The sequence below is a fragment of the Jaculus jaculus genome, chromosome 15, assembly GCF_020740685.1.
Source record: "Jaculus jaculus isolate mJacJac1 chromosome 15, mJacJac1.mat.Y.cur, whole genome shotgun sequence".
In the NCBI taxonomy this organism is placed as follows: Eukaryota; Metazoa; Chordata; class Mammalia; order Rodentia; family Dipodidae; genus Jaculus; species Jaculus jaculus.
Window position 1 is genome coordinate 34,254,780 of NC_059116.1, and position 23,217 is coordinate 34,277,996.

Sequence of the window (23,217 nt, forward strand, 5' to 3'; positions counted from 1 at the left end):
AGAGGGTGACTGCTGGCCCAGAGTGGCCCAGCACATCTCTCCAGAAGCCCACCTCCTATTCTCCCAGCAGGGACACTGAGGCCAAAGCCCCCATGAGGACTGGGATGGGGGTGTCTGGACTCTGTCCTGGCTCCTCCTCTCCTCCACCCTCAATCCATGTAATGACCCCAAAATCGATCTAGCCCACACAGACAGCGCAGTACAGTTTCTCTGATTACCCTGGCCTGGGCTGCGGTAGGGGGTCACTTTCCCTCTGGGGGGAGGCTTTCTTTCTTGCTCCATCTTCCAGTGAAACCAAGTCCCCATCAGAGAGTGACCTCACCCACAAGGCGGACTGAGGGTGTCTAAGGGCTTCAGGAAGGAGACCCCTCTATTTTCCTCTTTCTCTTCAAAATGGATTTTTCGTCATCAGAAGAACCTCCCTGCTCCTTTCAGAAATATAAGAGAAAATAGTGACAGGGGGGTTTACACCATTCCAACTCCCTTCCCAGGAGACCCCACCCCAAAACTGACATTCGCAGCTTAGCTTTTCTCTTCTGGTGAAGAAAGACTAGCAGGTACGGCAGTTTCCCTTCCTTGAACCCTTCATAGCAACGGATTGATTTCCACGCCTCTCGATAATTGTTTAAAGTTTTATTTATTTATTTGCACAACTACACACCCCTCATCACAGAACACCAGAGGCTTGCAGCACTTGTTGGGTGCCTCAGGCTTTGTAAGCAAGTGCCCTAAACCACCAAACATCTCCCGACATCCCCGCCCCCTATTCACCCCTCTCCCCACCTCTGTCTTCCCACCTGGAAGATCAGTGCACCCGCAAACGGTATACGTGTGCTGGAGACATGGTGGCTGGAATTAAAAAAAAAATCATAGGAAAAGAGATGAACAATCCTGCAGCCACCACCTGTTGCCTGGGGACCAGAGACTTAGGGCTAACGGCAGGGGGGAGGTCCTCTCTGGGAGCTAGGGGAGAAGGGAGTAATGTTAAACAGTAGACTCTTACTAAATACTAAGCATCAAGTACTAACAGGAGACTGACTCCTTTAGGCCCTTCCCGCCTGGGGACTTGGATCAGAGCCCCCTGCATCTGCCCCCTGGGAGTTACAGAGGGTCCCCCTCCCTTGTACCAAGCATAGATTTTCTTCCGGGGCAGGCTGGGAGGCAAAGGGAAACTGAGGCACTGGAGGGCTCTGGCAGAGCCTGGGATGGTCGCGGTGTTGAAGGCACACCACAGCTGTGGAAGCAGGGGGACTGCATCAACCTCTGATTGGAGCCTTGTCAACTTGTCCTGCTGAGGAAGGGTGGAGGGGTGTGCTTCCAGAAGAAAGATGGTACCCTCCCTGTTCCTCCACTGGGCAGGGGTGATCTTGGGAAGGAGAAAGGAGGGGTTGGGGCTAGGTTAGGGGTCCCCTCCTGACCTTAGGATCTGCCCTGCCTCTTACTCCACCATAGGGAATTTGTCCCAGGGGCTCATCACTGGACACCCCCAGGCTTTCATTTAACCCTGCCCCCCCCCCACTGCAGGTAGGGAACAAGGACAGGGGACAGGACTAGGGCGGTGTTGGGGGCGGGGGATGGGGAAGAAGCCCAAGAGACATGGACGGTTCTCCTGAGGAGGGCTCTTCGGTGGGACTGGATGGCAACAGAAGCACCCCAGATTGAGGGGTGCAGGAGGCCAGGTCGCTGCGTTGCACAGCTGAGTAAATGAGGCCTGGGGTGCCGGCCTACACCTGGCACCTGAGTGGAAGTGAAGGTGTGACAGGCCAAAGGCACCTCTTCTTTTCCCAATGAGGATGTGACCCCCTGTGTGCGTGCACGTGGGGGTTGAGCTTACAAAACACTCCTTTCTGGAGAGGGGGATTAAAGGACTGTGTTGTGGGGAGGGAGGATACAAGGCTCCCAACCCGACAGGAAAGTCACATTTAGCAGGACCAGGGTGGCATATGAGTCACAGACGGCAGAAATGAGACTCCCCACCCAGCACTCCCCAGAGGCAGGAGAATTGCTGTGAGTTCGCGGCCAGCCTGAAACGACATAGTGAATTCCAGGTCAGCTTGGGCTAGAGGGAGACCCTACCTCGAAAAACTAAAGAAAGAGAGAGACGGAGACAGAGAGACAGAGACAGGAGGCTCTGTCCCTGCTGCACCTGGGGCATGTCACCCCCACTCGGTCGTCCTCCGCGGGGTACCCAGGGCCTGAGCTAGGCCTGGCCGAGAGGCAGGGGGAGGGGGTGTCCGGTGGGCGGGGCGCAGTGACAGCGAGGTGGGCGGGGCGCGTGACGTCAGCCCCGTGTCCGGGCTGACTGCTCCCCGGCCTCGTCCGGGCGGCAGCAGCAGCTCGGGGACCGGTCACTGGGGCGCCGCGTCCTGGCCGCGTGGTCGCGTGGCAGTGGCCGGCCGGGGCCCGGGGTGACCATGCGGCGGCCTTGAGCGCGGGCGGGCGGGCGGAGGATGGAGCTGAGCCTGGAGAGCCTCGGGGGTCTGCACGGCGTGGCCCACGCGCCGGCCGGCGAGCTCCTGAGCCCCGCTCACGGCCCGCACCGCAGCCTGGTGGCCCCGGGGCGCGCGGGGCTGGCGGCGGGCATGGCGGGGTTGCTGGACGGCGGCGGCGGTGGAGGCGGCGGCGGAGGCGGCGGGGCCGGGGGCGGCGGCGGCGGGGGCCCCGGGAGCCCGGCTGACTTCCGCGGGGAGCTGGCGGGTCCGCTGCACCCCGCCATGGCCATGGGCTGCGACGGGCCGGGGCTGGGTGCCACCTACGCCACGCTCACGCCCCTGCAGCACCTGCCGCCGCTGGCCGCCGCCGTGGCCGACAAGTTCCACCCGCACGCCGTGGCCGGAGCCCACGCGGGACACCCCCACGCGCACGCGCACGCGGGGCCGCCGCCCCCGCCGCCGCCGCCGCCGCCCCAGCGCCTGGCGGCCGGCGTGAGCGGCAGCTTCACCCTCATGCGCGACGAGCGCGCCGCGCTGGCCTCCGTGGGCCACCTCTACGGTCCCTACGGCGCCAAGGAGCTGCCGGCCATGGGGTCGGCGCTCTCGCCGCTGCCCAACGCGTTGCCACCGGCCCTGCACGGCGCCCCGCAGCCGCCGCCCCCGCCGCCGCCGCCGCCGCTGGCCGCTTACGGGGGCCCCGCTCACCTGGCCGGGGACAAGCTGCTGCCACCCGTCGCCGCCGCCGCCGCCGCCGCAGCCTTCGAGCCGCACGCGGCGGCGCTGCTGGGGCGCGCGGAGGACGCGCTGGCCCGGGGGCTTCCCGGAGGCGGCGGCGGCGGTGGAGGAGGAGGAGGAGGAGCGGGCGGCGGCGGAGCGGCGGGGTTGCTGGCACCGCTGGGAGGGCTGGCGACCTCGACAGCGCACGGGCCACACACCGGCGGCGGCGGCGGTGGCGGCCCGGGAGCCGGCGGCGTGTCCGAAGAGATCAACACCAAGGAGGTGGCGCAGCGCATCACGGCCGAGCTGAAGCGGTACAGCATCCCGCAGGCCATCTTCGCGCAGCGCATCCTGTGCCGCTCGCAGGGGACCCTCTCCGACCTGCTGCGTAACCCCAAGCCTTGGGGCAAGCTCAAATCCGGCCGCGAGACCTTTCGGAGGATGTGGAAGTGGCTCCAGGAGCCCGAGTTCCAGCGGATGTCGGCGCTGCGCCTGGCAGGTAGGAGCCGGGACGCGCCGCCCGGGAGTAGGGGAACCCTCCCCAGGCGCCCCAACCCCGGGCTAGCCCAACCCCACAGGCGGGCGCCGTCGCCTACCGGGAGGGAGGAGCTGCGCCTAGGTGTGAGTGTCTACTACGGAGCGTGTGTGTTGCACATGACTTGGGGGTGCTGATGCTGAGCCCCCAACAGTCCCCCTGCCAGTCGTTTTGGGGGAGCCATTCCCTCCTCTTTAACCACCGTGGATGGAAGACAACCTCTCCCCCCACCCTCCCGGCCCCGCCTGTACCCCACGGCCCATCACCACGGCCCAGACCCCGGCTGCCTCCGCTCAGCCCCCAGCTCCGGCGCCCTCCTTCCTTCTTTGTAGCCAAGCCCCTGCCTGAGATCGATCCACAGACCCGTCCCTCCGCCCTCCCCGCGCTGACAAAGGTCACCCGAGATTGCATGGGGGAGGGACGGCCCAGGGACCCTCGGCTGGTGGCTGCGAAGGCCGTCACAGCCGCCGTGGCTCCCCGGCGGCTCTCTGGGGTGCTCAGATGTGTGCCCCAGCCAGCTCTGATTTCGGAGGTTTCTCTTTCTCTCCTCCCCCCCCCCCCCCCCCCCCGTCTCCTGCTCCACTGTGTTGGGAGAAACTGGGATCTTTTTCTTTGCATTTTTTTTTCCTCTTTCGCAATCTGGGGCTCTCTCTGGCATCCTGTCTCTTCCCTCCCAGTTGACAGCATCTAAACTTACACCTGTTCACCCCCTCAACCCAGTAAGAACCCCCACATATTTATCCTGTGTGTTTGGGGGAGCGGAGAGCCCTTGGCCTGGGAAGAGGGTCTCTCCCCGGCTATGTTGGGGAGGGGACCGGGCACCCTGCTGTAGGGACAATAGACACGGCGGCTTCTAGAAGCCCCATCGATCCGCGGCTCTCCACACAAGGGCGGGAAGGGCGGGGGCGGCGGGGCTCTAGCGGAGACAGGGAGTGGACGTTGTGTGGACTGTACCCCAGACCTCCCCACCAGGCAGGGGACTGGGGATGTGGGACAACAGGTGTGTGTGGGGGGGGACCAAGATGTTCCTGGGCTGTTATCTCCGTAAACAGCTTCCTCCCCCTGGCAAGCCACCTGAGCCCACAACGCAGTGAACCTCAGTTTCTCCCTCCGTCGCAGCCTTCTTACGGAGTGTCCTTAGTCTCGACTTGGGGCTGTGAGAAGGGAGATACGCTGTCTTTGGAATGTGTCCTGTTAGGGAGACAGGGGGCAGGTGCTGTTGGAAGTGCCCCCCAAGTACTGGCAGGAAGGAGCCAAGGCTGCATCTGGCGGCTGTGACACTGGCTAGGGCGCGATGTTCTCCCCTGGAGCTTCGCCCCCGTTTAGCACTGGTCGCAGCCTGTGTGCCAGTGGTCTCGGGGACAAGCTCTGGGGACATGTGTGTAGCTCTGTCCAGGAGCTGAGGACTGAGGACTGTGTGGATGTCACCTGAGGGAGTGGTTTGTGAGACTCCACAGCCCCATCCTCCTCTTCAATGCATACATATACAAACACACACACACACACACACACACATATACATATTTGGGGGGGGATACATTGTGTTCTCCACGGGTAGTCCCCAGTCTACCCTACCATCACCTTTTGTCTGATACGACTCCTGAGGTGTGCGATGATCCCTGGAGTGAGGTTTATAGGTGTACTTGGGGGGCACCACACAAAAGACCACCAGACCACCATGGAGACCGGCTTGAGGCCGCAGGATGTCCTATGAATGAGACAGAGCTCAGCATCCCCATGTACTCACACACAGGACACCGAGGCCATGTTTGCTCCCCAAGCTCTGCAGCTGTAGTGAGCAGGGTTGTCTCACTGGGACTGTCTGACCCGTGATTGCCAAGTGTGGCCAGGTCTGTCCTGGGAGCCTGGGACAGCTGGAGGGGAACCCTGGGGTCATCAGGCCGTTAGTTCCGGTGGCTACACAAATGGAAAGAGGTTAAGTGGCGGCAAATTGTGGCACTTAGGAGGAAGCGGCCTGGCGAGTTCCCTCTTCACGGGAGCCATCCAGAGCTGGGGACATTACCACGCTGGCCACAATGCCCACCTGGCAAGGGAAGACTCGGTGTCCCCCTGTGGTCCTCCACCCACAAGCAGCATCCCTCAGGGGATAGACTCCCCAGGCCTCCCAGCCCAGGAAGGTCCTTGCTGCAGGAGAGTCTGGGAGAGACGCAAGAGCAATGGAGGGAGGAGGAACCAAACAGAAAGGGAAAGAAGGAAGGAAAGAAAGAAGGAAGGAAGGAAGGAAGGAAGGAAGGAAGGAAGGAAGGAAGGAAGGAAGGGAGGGAGGGAGGGAGGGAGGGAGGGAGGGGGGGAGGGAGGGAGGGAGGGAGGAAAGAAAATGAGACAAAGACAGAGGAGAGGCAGGAAGGAGGAGGGGCAGCACAGAGCTGAGGACTGAGGGGACGCAATGCTCCCAGACCCAAGGATCTCCCTGCCTCCAATCTTGTCCCCTAGGAAAACATGGTCTGCTCCCTCCTTCGCCATCAAAGATGGGGAGAGAGAGGGCCCCAGAGGACTATTTATTTCTTCATTGCACCCAAGAAATCCCAGAATTTGAGCTGCAATTTGTCCTCTGTGTGCCTCAGTTTACCCATCTGTGAAATACGCATCCTGGTGGGTGGTGGGAGCCAGAATCTATGATTCTGGGCCCCACTACTTCAGGTGTGAGCCCTCCCAAGCCCCTTTCCACTATGCTGGGGTTTCCTGTTACACCCAACCTCCCCACTTTCCCGTCTTGGAAACTGTCAACCCCTCTCAGGCAAGATCTCAAACTGTGATTCTGGGAGAGAGTGGGGGAGGGGCGGTCGATGAATTCGAATTACCACCTCTAATTCATCACCAAGGCTGGTCAATAGTCAGCTTCAGATATTGTTGAAATTGCAAGAAAAAAAAAATCTTTTTAGTAACTGATCAGAAAAAAAAAATACATACATAGTAAAATATCAGAGGGAGGGAAATTGAAATAAAACACCTCTCTTTCCCAGTTTCTTCCTCCGGAGTCCTGGAGGGATGGACACCAATGTGGGGGAAACTAAGGCATGGAAGGATGTAGGAGCCATGGGATGCTTGGCGCCTGAAGAGGGTAAAATGTTGTAAGGACAAAAATTGGAAACCATGCGGGACATGGTAGTTCAATCCCAGCACTAGGGAGGCAGAGGTAGGAGGATTGCCATGAGTTCAAGGCCACCCTGAGAATACGTAGTGAATTTCAGGTCAGCCTGGGCTAGAGTGAGATTCTACCTCGAACCCGCACCCCCCAAAAAAAAAAAACCTTGGAAACCAAGCCAGGTGTGGTGTCGCACACCTTTAATCCCAGCACTGGAGCTGAGGCAAGAGGATCAGCATGAGTTCAAGGCTGGCCTGGGTTACAGAGTGACTTCCAGATCAGCCAGGTGCTAGGGATGGGAAGGAAAGAGGAGGAGCGTTGGGACCCCAAGCTCCTCCGGCCCTGCCTACCCACTCAGTGGCTTCCATCCAGAACCCAAGGGAGTGGGGAGGCTCCAGCTGTGGGGACTCTTAAAGACCCCTGATCACTTGATGCAAGCCTCTTACAGAAGCCACAGCCCCCAGGTGGCGGAAAGAACACCAGGAGGCTAAGAGCTCGCCTAAGCTCTGTCCTAGACAGTTCCCCTGCACATGTCCCGGCCTCAGCCCCCTCATCTGAGAAGTGGATGCAGTTATATGAGCCCTGAAGGGAGTGGGCAGGGGGCTCTGGAGGAGATGGGGTCCCAGAGGAGACTGCTTGTGGCTACAGGGGTGCACAGCCTAAGGAGACCTTGTACTGAGCCCCAGCACCAAGGTGAGGAGGGAGGAATTTCAAAACAAGATGCCCAGGATACCCTGGGTGTCCCCCTCCCCCTTGAGCATAGGACTTGGTCAGGATCAGGTACCCCAAGGCCTGCTCATTCACAAAGGCATAGAACCTTCTAGAATGATTGTAATTTCTTTTATTTTTATTTGTTGGGAAGAGAAAGAGGCAGACAGAGAGAGAATGAATGGATGCACCAGGGCCTCCAGTCTCTGTAAATGAACTCCAGACTCATGTGCCACCTTGTGCTTCTGGCTTATGTGTGTCCTGGGAAACCTGGGTCCTTTGGCTTTGCAGGCAAGTTCCTTAACCTCTAAGCCATCTTTCTAGCCCAAGAATGATTATAATTTCTTTCCAGTTCTAGAGATGGCTCTTTATCACCAAGTCAGCCTCTCAACTGTGGATTCTAGGCTGTCACTCTACTGATGACCACGCCCCTAGCCCTCCTTTTATTTTTATTTTGAGTCAGGGTCTATGTCACCCAGCCTAGCCTTCACCTCTCTCACCTAGCTCAGGCTGGTCTCAAAATTCTCAATCCTCCTGCCACAGCTCTGGACTATTGAGGTGACAGACCCAGACCAAGCCCCCACGCCTAGCTGGGAGTTTTCAATGAGATTTATGCCCACTTGTGAGCAAGCTGAGCTGAGAGAAGGCAGGTCACCTGCCAAGGCCACACACCCTCTATGATACCTGGCCAGGTAGGGCTCCCCTGCTCCTGATCTCCTGAAAGCATGTAAATGACATTCCTGGGTGGCTTTGCTGGGACACAAAGGTCAGCGGGAGGGTGGCTCTGTCCTGGACTTTGCAGTTTCCAGGGGTGGGTATTCCAGAGTCCCCAGGCTCAGCTCTGAGCTCCCCTCAGGGAAGGAGTTGGGCAAAGTTCAGGCTTCTTCCCCTCCAACTTGGAGCCACCAAGGTCCCTGTGAGTCTGATCTTCCTGGAAAACCACCCCTACCTGATGGCAACACCCCAGGATGACCTAGAGGTCCAGGGTTCCCCACCCAGTACCCCATAGTCACTTCCTGCAACTACATCAGAGCCTGGCAGACAGGGCAGCGGGTCACCATCCTAGACCCTGGGGACACAGCCATGTCTCCTTCCAACACCTCCTTTCTGTCTTTTCTCACGATCTTCAAAATAATTGTGTCCTGTGGGCAGAAGACTAAAATCCTGGAACCACCTTAGGCTCACCCAGTCTCCTCCTCAAAACTCATTCTATTCTAGCATTTCCCTATCAGCCATTACCACACTAGTCTGAAACACAAGCTGCCAGCCGCTGACATTTCTTCCTTGCTGTTCTCTTAGCTCTCCCCTGTCACCTTCAAACTAAGGAGGCTTTTATGGCCTCAGATGGACTTGTCACTCCCCTACCTCATTCCTTTCCGTAGAAGCAACTTCCTGTTACAGCCTCAGACACTGAAGTCTGTATTTCTCCATCCTCCTGAGAGGACAGGGGACAGGACTGACTAACTGCTGGCAGACAGTACAAAGGCTTGGAGGGAAGAAGTTACTGCAGGGAGCTAAGCTGGCCCTTGGTGGTCTCTTTGTATTAGCCAGTGAACCCCTGGCTTTGACCAGAAGACTTCAGGCTGGTTTGAATCGAGTTTTTAATTAAATATAGACCGACGGTGCTCAATCCGCAACCAGTGCTGGAGGGGGAGGGGCCAGGCACAGCACCAGCAGAGGGCTAGGGGACCCATGTGACCTGAGGCAGTTCCTGGATGCCTGCAGACTCAGTTTCCCCCGTGTCGATTGGGAGCAGGTGCTGGGTCACTGAGGGTCTTACGGAGGGAGGGAGCAGCAGTGGGGAGTGGTTAGTTGACCCCCAAGCTTGTAGAGTGGTCTTCAGTGCCACAGATTGAGGGTGGAGCAGGGCTCAGTTGGTGGAGTGCCTGCCTGACAAGTGCAAAGCCCTGGGCTCCTCCCCAGTACCGCATAAACTGGGCATGGTGGCACTCAGCTGGAGGCTGAGGCTCTGTGGTTCAAGGTCATCCTGGGCTACGTAGGATGTTTAAGGCCAGCCTGGGATACATAAGACTTTCTCTCCGGCTTCCCTCTCCCCCGCCCCCTGCACTCACACATATCCAGCCACAGATTCATGGGAGGAAAAACCAGAATCGGGAAATGTATTCTTATAGGGTGGCTGGAGACCTCCCAGGGGTCCGGAGATTTGGTGACACCTAGGAAGGACCTGTGCACAGAATCTGATTGGGATGGGATCCCGGTAGCCCTTGCTGGCTCTGGTGCCCTCAGGCACCACAGAGGCCTGGGAACCTTTACAAGGATTCTGATATGGCCAGGGTACAGAGGTTGGGGACTGTGGGACCTTTTGGTGACAGCTGGCCCTACACCTGAGCCTATGGTTGTCCCCATCCCACACCTTATCTCTGGATGGGGGGTTGATAGAGAGTCACATCTGTGCCCAGAGATCTGCCTCCCTGGGGGACAGCCTCGGGGCTCCAGCTGATCCTGACCCTTCCAACACCTCCTATCTGTCTTTTCTCATGATCTTCAAAGTAATTGTGTCCTGTAGGCAGAATTTTTCAGACAGGGTCCCCTCTATAACCCAGACTAGCTTGGAACTTGCCATCTCCCTGCCCCAGCCTCTGGGAGTGCTGGGGTGACAGATAAGTACATCCACACCTCAGTGTCCTAAAGTGTGTTTAAATATTTAAAGCAATTTCCGGTGTCCTTTGATGCAACAGGAAAAAGACTTCTATCCCAACCTTCTGTTAAGCCCTGGCTTTTTTACTCAGAATGGTTAAAAGTGGTTCGGGCACAAATTCTTTTTTTTTTTTTTTCCTTTTCTCCTCTTCTTTCTTTTTCCTTTCTTTTCTCCTCTCTCTCTCTCTCTCTCTCTCTCTCTCTCTTGTGGTTTTTGAGATAGGGTTTCATTCTAGCCCAGGCTGACCTGAAATTCAATGTGTAGTCTCAGGGTGGCCTCGAACTCATGGTGATCCTCCTACCTCTGCCTCTCAAGTGCTGAGATTAAAGGTGTGTGCCACCACGCCCAGCTTCTTTTCCTTTTCCTTTTGATACAGGATTCTCATATACCCTAGGCTGGCCTTGAATTCATTAAGTAGCTGAGGATGACTTTGAACTCTGGATCCTTCTGAGTGCCAGGATGACAGCTTCCTTTCCTCTTTGAAAACTACAACGGATCACCTTTGATTGTGTTTGACTCCCCTCCCCTCCAGCACACCCGGGGGGCTTCATGGCCATCAGAGTGGCAGCTGCCTAACATTTCACTCATTCATCTCATTATTGACCTTTGTGCCGCCTGGCCCACATTTAGACCACTTGAACCCATTGTGCCCCGCCGAGCTAGTGGGTACACTTCCTGGCACAGCTCTCCGTGGGCAGGTGTCTTTATCTGCGGATTCATTTCCCAACAGTGGTCACCTGCTGCCTTCGCTGGGTTGGCCTTCGCTCTCCTCTTTCTTGTCACTGTCCTTTCTGGTCATCTTTTTCTCATTCATTTCCAACTGCTGGCGGCTGCATCTGGCAAATGGCTTTTTAAACATCCAAGCTCAGCTGGGGCTGTCACCTCAGCACTGGGGAGTGGAGCAGGACGGTTGCGACAGGAGGATTGCTTTGAGTGCCAGGGAAGCTTGGGCTACAGAGTGAGAGCTTATCAACAGGAAGAAAAAGAAGAAAGAAGGAGAGCTGGGCGTGGTGGCACACCCCTTTAATCCCATCACAGAGGTAGGAACATGGCCATGAGTTCCAGGCCACCTGAGACTACATAGTGAATTCCAGGTCAGCCTGAGCTAGAGTGAGACTGTAGTTGGGGTGGGGGGAGGAAGAGGAGGAAAGAACCAGACCAGATCTGTTGGCGCATGCCTTTAATCCTATCACTCAGAGGCAGGAGGATCACCACAAGTTTGAGGCCAGCCTGGGTTAGAGTGAGCCCTTGCTTCAAAATCAAACAAAAAACAAGAAGGAAGAAAAAGTAGAGGAAGAGATGGAAATCGGAAATCGGAGGTGCCTGGGGTGCAGGTTTGCCTGAGTGGAGTCTTCGGGCTGACTGCTGGGGTGAGGTCCAGCCCTAAGCACCCCATGTGACCACCAGTCCTCACGTGGGCCCCAAGAAAGGCAAGGCCTTCTGGATGTGGTTTACCCAGAGATGTCTTTGAAAGTTTCAGAACTGATTCACAGAGGGCCATTAGAATCTCTGGTGATCAGGGAGGAACCAGGAGGCACTGTGGAGGGAGGGAGAGGGGCTGATCTGGAGGTGGGGGCTGCCCAAATTGGTTTCAGAGGCCCTAGGGAAGCTGTGGGCAGGGCCAGCAGCAGGAAGAAGAGGGGACCATCTGGTGGACTGATAAAGGTCTGAAAGGACCTTTGGAGGGTCCTCATTTGGAACACCAGACTGGCCCCCAATCTTTCTGTCTCTGCATGCAGCTTGGTCCCCAGGAAAACTGTTTCTGGCTGTCCCAAAGCCGCAGAATGTAAGCAAAAAGTGAGAATATTTACCCCAGGACAGGAGACATGTGATCTTGGCCAAGTCACTTACCTAGAGTCGCCCCCATGGTGTAGAGTCCCAGGGTCAGTTCAGCAGGCAGTGAGTTAGCTGGGTAGAGGGACATCTGCACACCAATGTCCCCCATGGCTAGAAGTCTGGGCAGCAGCATCACCAAGGAAACCTGTCATCTTCCAGCCAGAGACCAGGTCACACAGTGAATTGTCTGCTCTGGGGCAACAGAGTGTCACACCCACACCCACACCCTCCTTGTGCCCAGTGGACAGATGAGGGTTGACAGTCACTGCCTGCTTGCCTTGCCTTTCCCTCCCTCTGTCACAACCAACCTTCCTTCCTTTCTTCTATCCTCCCTTGCAACCTTTCTTCCTCCTTCCCTCCCTCCTTCCCTTCCTTCTTCCCTCCCTCTTTCCCTTCCTTCCCTCTTTCCTTCCCTCTCTCCCTTCCCTCTCTCCTTCTTTCCCTTCCCTTTCTTCTTCCCTCCCTCTCTCCCAACCAAACTTCCTTCCTTCCCCTCCCTCCCTCCCTTTCTTCCCTCTCTCCCTCCTCTTCTCCATCAACCTTCCTTTTCTTTTCTTTTCTTTTCTTTTTTTCTTTTCTTTTCTTTTCAAGTCAGGACCTGGTACTCACTATGCAGTAGAGGATGATCTTGAACTCCTGACCCTCCTGCCTCCACCTCCCATCAAGGCCTGTGTTTGGTGTTGGATTTGAGGCCCTGCTAGGAGAGCGTTACCTACTGTTGCAGTGAGGTTCGCATTGCTGGCAGAAGTCACCCAACCAAGAGCAGCTTGTGGGGAAAAAAAAAAAAAAAAGAGGTTTATTTTGGCTTACAGCTGTGAGGGGAAGCTCCATAATGGCAGGGAAAAATGATGGCATGAGCAGAGTGGACATCACCCTCTGGCCAACATAAGGTGGACAATAGCAACAGGAGAGTGTGCCAGACACTGGCAAGGGGACACTGGCTATAACACCCATAAACCCACTCTCTCCAGCAGGTGTTAATTCCCAAATCTCCATTAGCTGGGAACCTAGCATTCAGAACACCTAAGTTTATGGGGACACCTGAATCAAACCACCACACCCACTGAGCCTGAGTCTCAGTCCCCCATGAGCCTTGCATTGCCAGGCTGTTGTCCTCTTGTGGGCTTCACTGACACTCCCCCAGTGTCCCCAGTGCCTGGGCTTGCTCTCCAGTTCCACACTCCCGATCACACATGTGTGCCTCACGGGGCCATCTGCCTGAGTCCACAGTGTGCCCCCCCCACACAGCGAAATGATGAGGCAAATAGAGAAGACTCACCTTGGGGGCCAGGGGGACAGAAGTGTGAAGGCCACCCGCAGATGTCAAGATGAGGTCATGGCTATTGAGGTTCCTTTCAGCCACCCACACTTTCCTGAGGGTCACTGAGTTGGCTGTAGCTGTAGTCTCGGGGTAGCCAACCTCTGCGCCTCCCTCCCAGCAGTGAAGGTGGGAGAGAAGGGATGGAGGGAGGAAAGCAGAAGAGAGACGGGGAGGGGTGGGGGGGCTCAGAGGTAGAGTGGTGGGTACACAAGCCCTAGGACCCGGATGCTCACACGTACCTGTCATCCAGGCGCTGGGGAGGAGCAGGCGGGAGGGAGGGTTCTGGGGCTCACTGGGCACCTGATCTAACTGAATGGGTGAGCGGGTGAGGTGCATGGTGTTCCTGAGGCTCATTGCACACAAAGACATGGGAGGAGCACGCTAAATTAGGGGAAAGTGGGGTGTGCAGGAAGGCACCCTTGACCTTCCCAGATCCCTCAGCAGAATTAACAGGTGGATCCCCAGATTCTGTTGATGACAGTGGGGCACCCACATCAATGACCCCAAGGAATTACACTCATGTTTGAAGTTGCCTCTGGGGCCTTCCAATGTCCTGCCTGGCCATTCTGAACAGGGCCCACCTCATCAGGGGGCTGAATCCAGGTGAAGGTCCCTAGGTGCCACTCCAGCCACACAGCCAGGTGCCCAGGGTGTTGCTGGGCAGATACATTCAGCCACTTGTAGTCCTGTTTCATGCTGTGCATAAGAAGTGTGTCTGAGACCTCACAGGGTCAGGGCATAGCCAGGAGGAGAGGCACTAGCCAAAGGTCCCAGAGAAAAGAGCTGGGCTCTGCAGGATATGAAGGGAGTGACTTTCTGGAAGAAGGGCCATTGTAGCTAGGCCTTGAGGGATGTGTAGGAGTTCTCTTCCTCATACTAGCACCATCTCAGTGTGGAGGAAACCGAGGGTCCCCCCCCCCCCAGGGTAGGAATCTTGAAGACAGCTGGTCTTCCTGACCCACCTGCTGGGCCTTGCGGGGGGGGGGGGTCTGTGAACCACAGTAACTTTTGGAAAAGCCAGAAGCATTGGGTGCGGGAGCTGGATGTGCGGGAGCTGGATGTGCGTATCAGGAGGTCTAAGCAGAAAGGGCCCCCTCCTGAACTCAAGGGCACCTCCATCGTTGTGCGCACTGGGCTTGAGTGGGGCGGCTGCCCTCTGCTGGTTCCAACAAGACTTGTGAGTTGGTAGAGTTTTTAGGCAGGTGACCACGCATACCCAGAGGGTCACCCATCCTGTTTGGTGTGGATCACTGAGGGCACAATGAGATGAAAGACCCATCATGGAAGGTGGCGCATGGGCTCCGAAAACAGTGACCGTTGTCTCAGGATGGGGTGGAGGCCCAGTGAAAGTTGCAGCCCTGCAGCCCAGGGGAGGGGCCAAGGGGCAGGGACTGGCGCTTTGGAACCAGAGCTCCTCCAAGCTCTTGGTTTTAGTGTTGGGTTACCCTAGGGTCCATGGGGGGACAAGATGGAGCGGGCATTGCCCTCCATGGGACTATGGACAGAATGGGCTTGTCAGCATAACTTGTGGAAAGACAAAAAAGGAAGGAAGGAAGGAAGCATCAGGTGTAGTAGCATACGACTTTAGTCCCAGTGCTTGGGAGGCAGAAGGAGGAGGATCGCCATGAGTTTGAGGCCAGCCTGGGATAAACAGTGAATTCCAGGTCAGCCCAGGCTAGAGCAAAACCCTACCTCGAAAAACCAATTAAAAAAAAAAAAGGTTGGAGAGATGGTTTAGCAGCTAAGCACTTGCCTGTGAAGCCTAAGGACCCCAGTTCGAGGCTCACTTCCCCAGAACCCACATAAGCCAGATGCACAAGGTGGTGCATGCATTTGGAGTTCATTTGCAGTGGCTGCAGGCCCTGGTGCGCCCATTCTCCCTCCCTTCCCCTCTCCCTCTCTCCCCCACCTCTCTCTCCCCCTCTTTTTCTGTCTGACTGTAGCTCTCAAATAAATAACCAACCACAAAAAACAGGTACTGAAGGAAAGAAAGGAAGGGCTGAGGAGATGTGTGGTGTGTGGGGATAGCTCGTACCATGCAGAGTGAGGACCTGAGTTCAAATCCCCTGCACCCATGCACAAGCCAAGCAGGGTGCACGAGTGTTGTCCCAGTGCTGGGGAGATAGAGAGAGGAGGTTATCCCAGGCAGGATGAAAAATAGGAGAGCAACTGAGGAAGATTACAGAGGTGGATCTTGAGCTCCATGCCGCATAGGCATGCACACCGAGAAGACAAGTGTGGGGCAGAGGAAGAGCAGCGGGTAAGGGGACGTCAGGACAGAGGGTGACCCTGTGAAAGAGACAAGGAACTGCAGGAGGGCTGGGAAGGCTGGTTTTCACATGGGAGGACTGAGGCTAGGAGGAGTGACTCCTTGGTCTCCCAGGGTCTGACAGTCCCGAGCCCCAGCAGCCATCACCTGGGGTGGTGATCAAGGTCTGTGTCTGGGGCCACTCTCCATCTTGCTGGGCGTGGAGAGCTTGTCTGCACATCACACTGTGTTAGACGTGTGGGAAGCAGACTAAGGGCTGGGCTCAGTGGTGTGGGTGACAGCGTGAAGGGCAGAGGACTCTGTGGTGGGGATGAATAGAGCATAGGGATTGGGGGTAGTGGGGAGGTGGTGACAATGTGGAGATGGGAAGGCAGGGGATGGAGGGGCAGATGGTAGAGAAATGATGCAGTTGTTCTGCCAATGGAGGGAGGTGGTGGGGTGCAGGTGGAGGAGGCTCTGGGGTTGAGGGAGAAGGATGGTGGAGGAGATGGTGTGGAATTAGCACAGGTAGTGGAGGCAGGGGACACATGGAGGAGGTGATGGAGGAGGTGATGAAGAGAGAGGCGGTGAGGGGGAGGAGATGGAGAAGGAGGTGATGAAGGATTGAAGGAGGAAGTAATGAGAAGGTGATGGAGGAGGAGGTGATGGTGGTGGATTGAAGGAGGAAGAGTTGATGAAGGAGAAGGTTATGGAGGAGGAGGTGATGGAGGAGGATTGCAGGAGGAGGAAGTGATGATAAGGTGATGAGGAGGAGGAGGTGATGAAGGAGAAAGTGATGGAGGAGGTGATGGAGAAGGAGGTAGTGATGGTGATGGATTGAAGGAGGAAGAAGTGATGGAGGAGAAGGTTATGGATAAGGAGGAGGTGATGGAAGATGATTGAAGGAGGAGGAAGTGATGATGAGGAGGAGGTGATAGGGAGAAGGAGGTGATGAAGGAGAATGTGATGGAGGAGGAGGTGATGGAGGAGAAGGTGATGGAAGAGGAGGTGGTGGTGGTGGATTGAAGAAGAAAGAGGTGATGGAGGAGGAGGTTATGGAGAAGGGGGAGGTGATGGTGGTAGATTGAAGGAAGAGAATGTCCAGGAGTGGGAGTTGAGGATCCTGAGGCAGTGCTGACGGTGAGGTGGAGGTGACAGGGTGAGCATCAGTGGTGACTGCTGGAGGTACCTGTGGAAGAGAAGGTGGTCACAGAGCCAGTTGGAAAGTACTAGACTCCTCCTCACCTCTCCTCCTATTCAGCAACTCGCCCTTTCACTCCCAGCCTCAGTTTCCACTCTGGTGAGAGAGGCTAATGCCAGGGACTCTGGGTTGGCTCAGAGGCTTCAGTGGTCCTGGGGGACAGTGCAGATGGTGGCTCTGGGGACAGTATGGAGGGAGGAGCATTGACAGTCCCTTCTTTGGCCTCCTAGCTGTGGGGGATGGGCCCTGAGTCAAGCTGCCTGAGGTAAACAGCTCCCAGCCGGATCGATGGTGCTGGGCGCAGCAGTAATTAGATTGAACACAGGCAAGGGGGGCGGCCAGCTCTTTCTGCTGCCATCGACAAAAGGGAAGTTTTTTCACGACTCTGCTGCACGTGACTCCCCCAGCCTCTGCTTTGGCAATCCAGGAGGACCTGTCCTTCCCTGAGCCATCACCACATCCTGCTCTGTCCCTGGCTGGGCAACCCTAGGCCAGTGGCTCACCCTCTCTGGATAAGTAAAATCCCCACTGTACAGAATCATCCTAAAATGGTGAATGAGCTCTGTGTGAGGTCTTCCTCCGTGTGTGTGTGTGTGTGTGTGTGTGCGCGCGCCCACAGACTGAGGCTGGATGGAGACATCAGGTGTCTTCCTGTCTCTCCACCTTCTTCTTTGAGACAGGGTCTCACACTGAATCTGGAGCGCTCCCATTCAGCTAGCCATCCAGTGGACCCCAGGGATTCTCCTCTCTCCGCCTCCCCAGCTAAAATAACAGGTGTGCACCACCAAAGCACTCACCCAAGGCACGATCCCCAGCCTCTCATGTAAAAGCTTTTTCTTGTTTTGCTTTTCAAGGTAGAATCTCACTCTAGCCCAGGCAGATCTAGAATTCAGTCTGTAGTGTCAGGCTGCCCTTTAACTCACTGCAATCCTCCTACCTCAGCCTCCAGAGTGCCACCATGCCCAGTGAGAATTCATTATTTCTGCCCCGACCAATGAATTGGGAGTAAGTGGCTAGGTGGTGAATGATGAATTAATTCACTGAAGTTTACAAGAGATGTACAAGAAAGGTCCTCATTTTAATTTTAAAATCCTGGGCTGTTTTTTTTTTTTTCCTTCTTTCTTTTACAGATAATTATTTGCACGTGTGCATGTGCATGGATGAGCCAGGGCCCCTTGCCACCGCAAATGAACTTCAGACACTTGCGCCACTTTTTGCATCCAGTGTTACATAGGTGCTGGGGAATTGCACCTGGGCTGGCAGGCTTTGCTAGCAAGCACCTTTACCTGCTGAGCCATCTCCCTGGTGCCCTGGTCTTGCTGCCTCAGCCTGTCCCTCTTCCTCTTCCTTTCTTCCTCCTCCTCTCTTCTTTCTTCTTCTCCTCCTCTCCCTCCCCTCCTCCTCCTCTGTCCCTCTGGTTTTTCCGAGGTAAGGTCCTGCTCTAGCGCAAGCTGACCTGGAATTCACTAGTCTCAGGAGGCCTTAAAGCACTGCGATCCTCCAACCTCAGCATCCCAAGCGCTAGGATCAAAGGCGTGCACCACCACGCCCGCCCAGCCTTTGTTTCTTTCAAACAATGGAGCACCTAGTTCCTTGTGGCTTTCACAATGGCCAAATCCCCAAGAGGTGGAAGCTGATGGTATTGTTCTTGATGCAGGTAAAACATAACAGACACACTTGCTCCCCCTGCCAGGCCTTGGCAAACTGGTGCTTGGGATGGAACCCACTCCTGGTGCTCCACGCACCTGCTAACGCACCGAGCTGCAGCCCAAGCCCTGCGGCCTGTTCACCTCCAAACCCCCAGCTGCCCCTCCATCTCGCACACATTTGCAGCGCCAACACTGGGTTATGTTTCCTGTCCCGTGATGATCCGAGTGCCGACCACGTCCACTCACCTTCTGGCCGCACTCCCTGGCAGAATGCAAAGCCAGCTCCATGGGGCTTTCGGAAGTTCGGAGGTCATCTGTGCTTAGTGCTTCCCCTGGAGTCCCTGCTTCAGTCTGGGTGGTCTTGCCCTCCACATCTCCATGTTGGGGACTTATCATTTGGGGACCACCTTTCTTTCTCCTAGGTTTGGGGGTACTTTTTGTCTCGTTTCTCATCTGCACCGAGCACACCCTGCAGCCGCTTTCTGAAAAAGCATGTGTGGAATACTGCGTGGGGGGGGGGTCCCCATCCTGCCTTCTTGCCTGAAGTTTGGGTATTTGGCCTTTCTGACAGAACATGCCTTTTCCTTTGGGTGTCCGAAGTCTCCTTGTTCCTGAGAAACGCAAAGCCAGTCCAGCTCTAGATCCTTCCTATGGCACATTTGTCTTTCCTCTCTGGGGGCTTTGGGGGTTTTCTTTCACTATGTAGTCTCAGGGTGGCCTCAAACTCACGGCGATCTTCCTACCTTTGCTGAGTGCTGAGATTACAGGCGTATACCACCACGCCCAGCTTGTTTTCTTTTATTCTCTGGGTTTTCAAAAAAATATTCATTTATTAAGAGACAAGAGATAAAGAGGCAGATAGAGAAATAGAGCATGGGCATGCCAGGGCCTCTAAGCCACTGCAAATGAACCCCAGATCTATGCACCACCCAGTGCATCTGACTTTACATGAGTACTGGGGAATCGAACCTGGGTCCTTTGGCTTTGCTGGCAAGTGTCTTAACCTCTAAGACATCTCTCCAACTCTTTTCTGGGATTAAAAAAAAAAGTATTTATTTGACAGAGAAAAAGGCAGGCAGAAAGAGTTATGGACATGCCAAGGCCTCCTGCCACTGCAACAAACTCCAGATGCATGCACCTCTCATGCATCTGGCTTTACATGGGCACTGAGGAATCAAGCCCGGGGCCATCAGGCTTTGCAAGCAAGTAACTGCTGAGCCATTTCTCCAGCACCTATTTATTTATTGTCTGTCTGTATTTTCAAGGCAGGGTCTCACTCCAGCCCAGGCTGACATGAAACTCTGTAGCCCCAGGCCAGCCTCAAACATACAGTGATCCTCCTTTTTCTGGAATTTTTTTTGTTGATGGTAGTGGTTGTTTAGAGACAGGGCCTGGCTCTGTAGCCCTGGCTGGCCTAAACACACTCTGTCACCATGCTGGCTCTGAACTCACAGAGCTCCCCTGCCTCTGCCTTCCTGAGTGCAGAGCTTATAGGTGTGAGCCACCACACACAGCTTGGGATAGATCCGTTCTTTTTTTTTTTTTTTCTCTCTCTCTCTCTTTTCATTCTTACATAGAAATATTTTGTCCCACCTATCAAATACTTAAATTCTAAGAGTCTTTTTAATTTTTTAAAAATTTTTTTCAGTTCTGGGGATGGAACTCAGGGCTTCCACACATACGAGGCAGATGCTCACCAGTGAGCCACTGCCCAGTTCCTTTCAGATGCTTCTATTGTGATTCTGTTTAACTACCCCTTTTCATGGCACTCTGTTCTTGTTCATGGGTATATTTTTTCTGAAATCAGCTGCTCTCTTTCTTCTCTCTCTCCCCCTCCCTCCTCCTCCCCTTTCACTTTTGCTCACTCCCTCCAGATCCAATAATCTACATCCATTTGATTAGATTACATAACCCACTGCAGCCAGGTAGAATCTTTGACATCTCCAGAGAGGTCGTGGAGGCAGGCAGCAGGCCAGTTCACACATTCAGGGGTGAACCCCTTCTTCCGAGACAGGAAACCACATAGCATGAATCCCATTCATGTATGTTTCTTGTGGACAAGTGGCAACATCAGTCTATGGACCATCTAGTCCCTACTTTTCCAGAACTTAAAACAAACTCGCTTTCAGTGCTGCGGGGTCCCACTGGGGTGCCACCAGGGCTGGCAGCAAGGGACTGTGCTGTAAATGTCAGCCTGACCCAGGGACCCCAAGCTTGTTTGGCCCCATTGGGGTAACCACGCACCCTTAACGTCCCCACGTCCCACAGGTGAAGGTTGCAGCAAGAAGCCAATGATAAAGTCCTTTTATTCCTTGCAGCCTTAGGGTCTGGGGGCCATAGGGGGTCTCGGGTCCATAGTGGGTGTCTGGGGTGAGGTGGCAACTTTGCTGGAGGGAGGCAGAGGGTTTGGGGAAAGGGGGCTGCGGTGGGGATGGCGGGGGACTTGTGCTAACTAAGCCTTCCTTTCCTCATCTCTCTCCCCACACTATCTGACTTCCCACGGATCTGTGGCACTCCTGTCTGTCTGTCCGTCCATCCGCCTGCCATTTCTGGATGTCTCTACCTTCTTCCTGTCCCCTCGGGTCCCCTCGTGGACCGACTTCACTTTGTGATAATGCTTCTCTGGACATTTAACTTCTTCACTTCCTTCCCTCTGGACTTTCCCACGTGCTGCTGTTCCCTTGCTGGCGGCTGCTCTGCGCGTCCTTGTCCCTCCCCTCCTGCCCGGTCCCCGTTCTTCCCTCCCGGTCCCTGGCCCCCCTCCCCTCCCCTCCCTGCCCTTCCGTCCCTGGTCTTGTCCCGTCGCCTGTGTCTCCCACGTCCTTGTGTGTCCTCCTGTCTCTGTGCCGCCCGTGTCCCCCCGTCTGTCCCGGGTCCAGCCTGCAAGCGCAAAGAGCAGGAGCAACAGAAAGAGCGCGCCCTGCAGCCCAAGAAGCAGCGCCTGGTGTTCACGGACCTGCAGCGCCGCACGCTCATCGCCATCTTCAAGGAGAACAAGCGGCCGTCCAAGGAGATGCAGGCGACCATCTCGCAGCAGCTCGGCCTGGAGCTCAACACCGTCAGCAACTTCTTCATGAACGCGCGGCGCCGCTGCATGAACCGCTGGGCCGAGGATCCCGGCGCCACCCCCGGCCCCGCGGCCGCCTCCGCCACCTTCTCCAAGGCCTGAGGTCCCCCCACCCCCGAGCGCCCCGGGGGACCGCACACCCCAGCCCCGGGGCGAGGGTCCCTCCCAGCCCAGGGGACGGGCACGCACCGGGGTCCCCAGACATCCATGGGGTCCTCAGACCAGCCCCAGGGGCAGGCACCCAGTGGATCCCCAGCCCCCCTTCAGTTCAGGACACCCAAGGGACCTCTAGGAAAAGCGGGTCAAAAAGCACACATTACAGATAGAAACCGGGTATTTTAAAAAAAATGAATTGTAGGAATAACTAGCCCCTTCTTTGCCAGACCCCACCCCAAGAAAAAAACAAGGTGGACAGATACTGGCCTGTCCCTCCCCACACCCCTTCAACTTTCCTCTCGCACCCTTTCCCAGGTCTCCAAAACCCTAGTCAAGCTGGATCCTCAAAGTGCCCCGGATCCACCTCACCCCCCAAACCAACCCCCTTTTCACTGGCAGGACGGCCCCCCACAGCCAAGACCCCAGCCGCCTCCCTGCACCCCAGCGGTCTGGATCGCTTGTGCCAAGAATTGCCTGCCTTAAAGCCGGGGAGGGGTCTGGGGGGGCGTCCCCATCCCCGTGGAGCCGGAGCCGATAACCCCGTCGGCCACCCTCCCAGCACCGCTGGTTTAAACTCACTTTACGCACCTTGGTATGAAGAATGCCACGTGGGGAAATAGCGATCACCCAGCAACCCGAAGACGACGTCCTGACACCATCAGCGTCTACCGGCTGGGGACCCACAGAGGCGCCAGTAACTGGAGTACACAGCGCCGAAACTTCTGGAATTTGCCACCCCATCACGGGGGTCTTCATGGGGTGAACACACAAGCACTCCCACCCCGTAAACCACGTTCGTTCAGGGGTGAACTTTGTGTGGGCTACACCTCTCGCCAAAGACAGAGAAGATGAAGTCAGAATCTGCTTGCTCCATTTTTTTTTTTTTTTTTTTTTGCCAAAAGAAAGAAAATTACAAGGAGGGGAGGGGTCAGACATGAAGAGGAGAGCCCCTCCCCTACCCCTGCTCCCTGACTTTTCCTTCCTCTGGGGGTGACCTTCAAGACTGGATACCCAATAGGTTGCCTCTCTGCCAGGGTTCAAGATCCTGGGAGGACCCACCAGAAGGAACCTGCACCCCTCTCCCCCAAACCCCCACCCTGTGGCTGCCTCCCGAGGGGGGCCACCTCCCTTGAAAACTTTCTAGTGAAAACCCCTCACCCGTGTCCAGGCTACCTCACTCAGCGTTCATGTCTGTGATTGGAAAAATCACGCCTGATACCAAAGATTCCCCTCCCCCAAGGATTTGTGCTGGATCTTAGGGTGCCCCCACCATCCCCTCATCACCCCGCTGCTGTTCCCCCAGAGAGAGTGACCGAGAGAGGGACGAGGACAGCGAGGTTGGTGAGTGGTGAGTGCCTTTTTCTTGAACCAAAGATGTCTATGGAGTGTCCTCTGTCCTTACCAGCTCGCTGCTCTCCCAGCTAAAGCAACCGGATGCTTCTAGTACCTTCTAGAATCTTCAGGTGCGAGGCAGAACCCTCAGAGTGAAATGAGTCCCTGTTCGTACTCGCCAAGCAACTTCCCACTGGACACACACACGCACACACACATGCGCACACGTGTACACGCACATACTTTGCAC

The 23,217-nt window shown here is 55.9% G+C and overlaps 1 protein-coding gene across 1 annotated transcript; it reads left to right on the forward strand.

Annotated features, from left to right (window-relative positions):
• Window positions 1-2,450: 2,450 nt before the first annotated feature.
• On the forward strand, window positions 2,451-21,581 carry Onecut3 (one cut homeobox 3). The gene is made up of 2 exons (XM_045135434.1): window positions 2,451-3,648; window positions 21,292-21,581. Exons 1-2 carry the CDS (start codon window positions 2,451-2,453, stop codon window positions 21,579-21,581), a joined length of 1,488 nt encoding a protein of 495 aa, XP_044991369.1.
• Window positions 21,582-23,217: the final 1,636 nt, after the last annotated feature.